The 5,001-nt window shown below is 43.9% G+C and overlaps 1 protein-coding gene across 1 annotated transcript; it reads right to left on the reverse strand.

Annotated features, from left to right (window-relative positions):
* Positions 1 to 2,691: 2,691 nt before the first annotated feature.
* On the reverse strand, positions 2,692 to 4,491 carry LOC309378459 (ferritin heavy chain A-like; the record flags this gene model as incomplete). Its single annotated transcript, XM_081926567.1, has 4 exons — positions 4,364 to 4,491; positions 3,616 to 3,762; positions 3,365 to 3,490; positions 2,692 to 2,847 (listed from the first exon to the last, which is right to left on the reverse strand). The coding sequence occupies exons 1-4, from the start codon at positions 4,463 to 4,465 to the stop codon at positions 2,692 to 2,694; spliced, it is 531 nt and encodes a 176-aa protein (XP_081782693.1). The 5' UTR covers positions 4,466 to 4,491.
* Positions 4,492 to 5,001: the final 510 nt, after the last annotated feature.

Genomic DNA, 5,001 nt, shown 5'->3' on the forward strand with positions numbered 1-5,001 from the left:
TCCTGGAGTCTTTTCCTCAAGCACCATCAACCTGCACCCTCACAGCTCCATTTTCTAAGGCACTTAGTTCAAGAGAGCAATTGTCCAGGGTTCTCCAGGGTTCTAGGAGGAGACATTCCCAGACCCACCAGGAGATGCTAGGGACAAAACCTGAGGTTTTCTGCATACAAAGCAGATGGAGTGCAAATGATCTGGCCCAAAATAAGGCAGTTTCACTTAACGGATGTGCATTTTGTTGCCACAGAGATATCGGAATTCTGTGTCGGACCTCTGGTCCTTCCAACTCAGTATTGTCTACACTGACAGGCAGCAGTTCTCCAGGGCTTCAGACAAGGTTATCTCCTAGCCCTTCCTGGACATGCAGACCCCCCCATGTACCCCCATTTTCTTGAGATGGTCCTGGATTTACAGAAGACATCCCAGTTGCTGATTTGATCTCGGAATGGCCCATCTTTCCTTAGGACATCCCTATTTTCATTGGAGAAATGTTGGAGGGTATGGAGATATGCGGCATCCAAGCCAAGGAGATAAGTAAATATACAGCCTTTAGAAGACATCCGAAGGCAGCTCTATATAGGGATTTTTAAATTATTCTTTATGTTGTATTCTGGTTTTTTTATATGTTGCAAGCCGCCTAGAGTGGCTGGGCCAACCCAGACAGATGGGCGGGGTATTATTAATTAATTTAATTAATAATTATTAGTACAATAATAAATATAATTATACTTAATAAATATAATTAAATAATAATATAATTAAATAATAATAATAAATTGAATAGGGTATCCCTATTTTCATTGGAGAAATGATGGAGTGTGTGGACATGTCAGAGACTGAACAATTATTTATTTCAGCTTTCTATATCACCCAGGTTTTCCATGGTGTATGTCAGGATGGCAAAAGAAGCATATCATGGATGAAATTTATTGCAGAAGAGAAAACTTCCTAATAGTGCCTGGCAAAATTGAATGATCGTCAACCACCTGAATTTCAACAGGGAAGGACCACTGTATGAGGTCCACAATGCTAAACGCCCAGTGCCTGAAACATAACCCCTGTATAAGTGGGGAGTTGCCTGCCATCAGGCTACACTAAAGGAATCCTTCAAACAAGCTGTTGGAATACATGAGGGCGGAGGCAGGTGGGTGGGAGCTGGCTGTGAGCCGACTGAGATTGATGAAGCAGCGCTCCAATTGTCCTCATGGACCAGTCTCCATTGCCCCACCTCCACCACCAGTCTTCTCCATGTCAAGCGTATGTTCTTCCATGGATCCCAAGCACCTTCTGCAGCAACTGGGCGAAAGAACTGGAAACAAGCTCAGTGGTAGAGATCCTGTTTTGCATGCAGAAGGTCCTAGGTTCAGCCGGCAACATCTCCTGGCAGGGCTGGGAGACACCTCGTGCCTGAAACCCTGGAGAGACGCTGCCGGTTGGTGTATACAACACTGAGCTTGGTAGAGCAATGATCTGACTTGGTGTAAGGCCCCTTCCTATTATATAGTTTCCTTCCACATCAGGAAAAGGAACTGCACTTTGGAGGTGATTAGCCCTGCTGGCATGGAAATCAATCCACCTAGTTCCTATTTACAGATGTTCTTGCTAATGCAGTGTGGAACGTGATGGCCTATCAGCATTTCCCACAAGCAATCAATTGCTCCATATTGCAGTGGGAAATTGTTAACTGGAGAAACATCATTCTGTCCAACTTTATTTTCTCGCTCTCAAAGTCAGGTGGAAACTACCATTCATAGGCACCCAGGAAGGACAGAAGTGACCAACTGGCAACAATAATTGGAGGGCCGAGTTAAAAAGAAAACTTTGAATGCCACAGCAAAGCTTCAAAGGGAGCTTTGAACTCCTTCTAGAACATTTTGCTCATGGGCCAAGTTGTTTTTAACTTGAAGGGATGAGCTTGTCAGTAAAAGGATGCATGGGGAATGTGTGCCATTTTCTTTTTGTATTTCTGCATTTAAATATTTAGCCTTCCGAAGGGAATATTCTTGTGGAGAGCAAGTACTCTTGGGTAGAGGAGAAAGCATTCCATAAGTACCAACTGGGTTTATTCTGCAAATTCATTAGTTTTCTAAAACAATGCAACACTGATTGATTGGGGAGACTGCTTCAGGCAAACAAGAGAACTGAAGTGTGCTGGCTGCAACATGAAATTTCTCAGTATCTTATGCAACCACTATCAAAGTTTCCAATCTCAAGGTGGCTTAAGAACTTGAGAGACCTGCTGAACCAGACCCAAGGGCCCATCTAGTCCAGCCCCCAGTTCTCTGACCAACCAAATGTCTATGGTTCATATGCATTTTAGGCCACCCATAAAATCTTCAAGAAGGCTACAGGGCAGTAAGTGTAATTTCGTCACATTTATATCCAACCTCTTTTCCATCCTAGAAACCAAGGCATCATATGCTGTTCTGAAGTAGCTGCCTATCCAAGTACCAGACCCAGACCCGCTTTACTTCAAAGTAGTAGTGGACTTGTGTACCTTCAGACCACACCCTGGCCTGAGTGCATTTGGGTTGTCCCACTCCATTTTGCCAAAGAGCCTCCAACAAAAGTTCTTATCCCTAACCAGAAAACCACACGACTACAGATTCATGCCAATAATTTATTTTATTCTTGAACATTACACTACACAAGTTGACTACAAAATTTTCTTTTTTTCTAAAGTGATGAGAGGATTCAGCTGCTGCTCTTCAAAGTGAGCTTGTCAAACAGGTACTCCCCTGTGCCATTCTGGGGCAGTCCCAGGCGCCTCAGGTTTGTGAGGTGGTCTCCCAGCTGCTTGATGACCTTCACCTCTTCCTCCAGGAATTCAGACTCCAGGAAGTCACACAGCTGAAAGGTGAAAGACAAGCACTGGTCAACTGCACATATTATTCACCGCAAGCTATGGACAAAGATAATCTGCCACCCTCCAGATGTTGGATTTCAGATCAAACCAGCCTGCCTGAACCGTGATTAGAGTTTGTGATAGCTGCAATCCAACCACATCTGGAGGGTCACAGATTTCCTACCCATGGTTTAAAACTTTTGTATGCATCTTGTTTAAGAACTGGGTCACGAGGAGAATAAGGCATGTAGATTTAACCTTCTCTAGATAAGCTAAACCAAAAGCAACAGCCACCAATTGTGTCAAATCATAAAAGGGCTACAACAAGGCTACACCCTTCCAGTTTTTGAATGCCACAGAGAAGTTAAAGATATACTAGGCATTGGTACTGGTTTTTTGGAAGGAAACAAACCTTGCATGTGGGATGGACATTTTTAAAGGTAGCTCAGAGCTAACTAACCCTCCTAATCCTATGAAGCACGAGGAAGGCTGCTGGAGAATGTAGCATTATTGAGAACTTACATGAGGGTCTCCCTTCTCTGTTGCCAGCTTGTGCAGGTCCAGCAAGGCCTGGTTCATCCTTTTCTCCAGCTGCAGGGCAGACTGTAGGGCATCCAGGCTGTTGCCCCACTCATCCTTCTCTGGTTTCTATGCCAAAAATCAGATACAGAGACTCAGAACACCAGCCTGTGTCTTGCTACATGCAAACAGCACCATCAAATCACAACTCCTCCCAAATGAAGCCCAGCTAAAGATCTTCCATGTTCACTTACCTTGAGGTCCTTCAGCAAGATGCACCCCCCTCTCTTGTTCTGGTATTTCAGGAACTTGTTTGCATGCTCCCACTTTTCTTCAGACTGCTTCTTCAGGAACTTGGCCATGTGACACAAGGCAACATCATCCCGGTCAAAGTGGTAGGACTGGAAGGGGAAGAAAAAAATAAAGGTCATAGTCAAATGAGGACATGTCGCCAATATGCAAGCATATCCCATCCCACCCCAGATGTGTCCATGTAGTTTGGACTCACTGTTCTCCACTTTGCATTGACACAACATCTGAAAAGATACTACTTGAATAGATGACCTACTGTGGCAGTAGTACAGATGGAGAGTTGGTTGACCACCTTCAGCCCCCAGACCTGAGCTTCTCCACAAGCACCCTCCACGCAGAGGTAGTAAAAGCAAACTAAAACCCCCTCCAGTGTACTGGAAAAGCTTCCTAGTTACCATAATAACCACATTCTTACAGTGCAGAATGCTAATAACAATTCAGCATGGTTATTTCACTAAGGGTTCTAACAGGTCTGTAGTTGAAAGACATGGTAAGGCATCAAGGGTCTTCCAAACCCTGTAACTATTACAGTTTATCAGAGGCACATTCTCCCACCTATTGCACACTTACTTAGAAAAACAACCCAATAAGCTACATGAGACTTGAAGCTTAACAAACATACCTAAATCTAAAATTACACAAACAAGTTGCAACCAGGTTCTTCCCATTAGATAGCCAAAAGTCACTTACCATAGACAGATAAACATAGCTAGCATTCAACTCCAGATTCACCAGCTGGTTCAAGGTAGCTTCACAGTCAGCATGGAAGTTCTGGCACACCTGAGAAGACATCTCTGTATCCTAGCAAAATCAACTGAGACCAAACAACACTACAAGCCCTACACTGCTGTTGGTGTAGAAAAACGTGCAGCCCTAGTGGTTTTTATACCATTTGGGGCAGGTAACTTGTTTGTGATTAGCAGCAGAATCATCCAATAGAAATGCCAGTTGGCTCTGGGGGTGGGAGAATGACTCAGGAGAATGGGACAAAGCTAGCAGCTGATGACAATTTGGTCTCCACCTAGTAATCAAGTTTTATTTGACCATTTTCTGCCCTTTTTTTTTTAAGAGAGAGAGGGGGGGTACTTAATTAGTTTTTTTGCACTACTTTGTGGGTTGTTTCCATCACAGCTGCAGGAGTTTAAGGAAGAAGCACGAATGTGTAGGGAAGAGCAAAGACTCACAGCACAATCCTAGGGCATGCCTACACAGGAACAATTCCATTGAACTCAATGGGACTTGCTTCTGAGTAGGCATGCATAGGACTACACTATGAACTTTGAAGAGATGTGCAAAGGTGGGAGTGAATTCATGCAGAAAAGCAAATC

Source organism: Podarcis melisellensis (genome assembly GCF_964234715.1).
Source record: "Podarcis melisellensis genome assembly, chromosome: 9".
Classification (NCBI taxonomy): Eukaryota; Metazoa; Chordata; class Lepidosauria; order Squamata; family Lacertidae; genus Podarcis; species Podarcis melisellensis.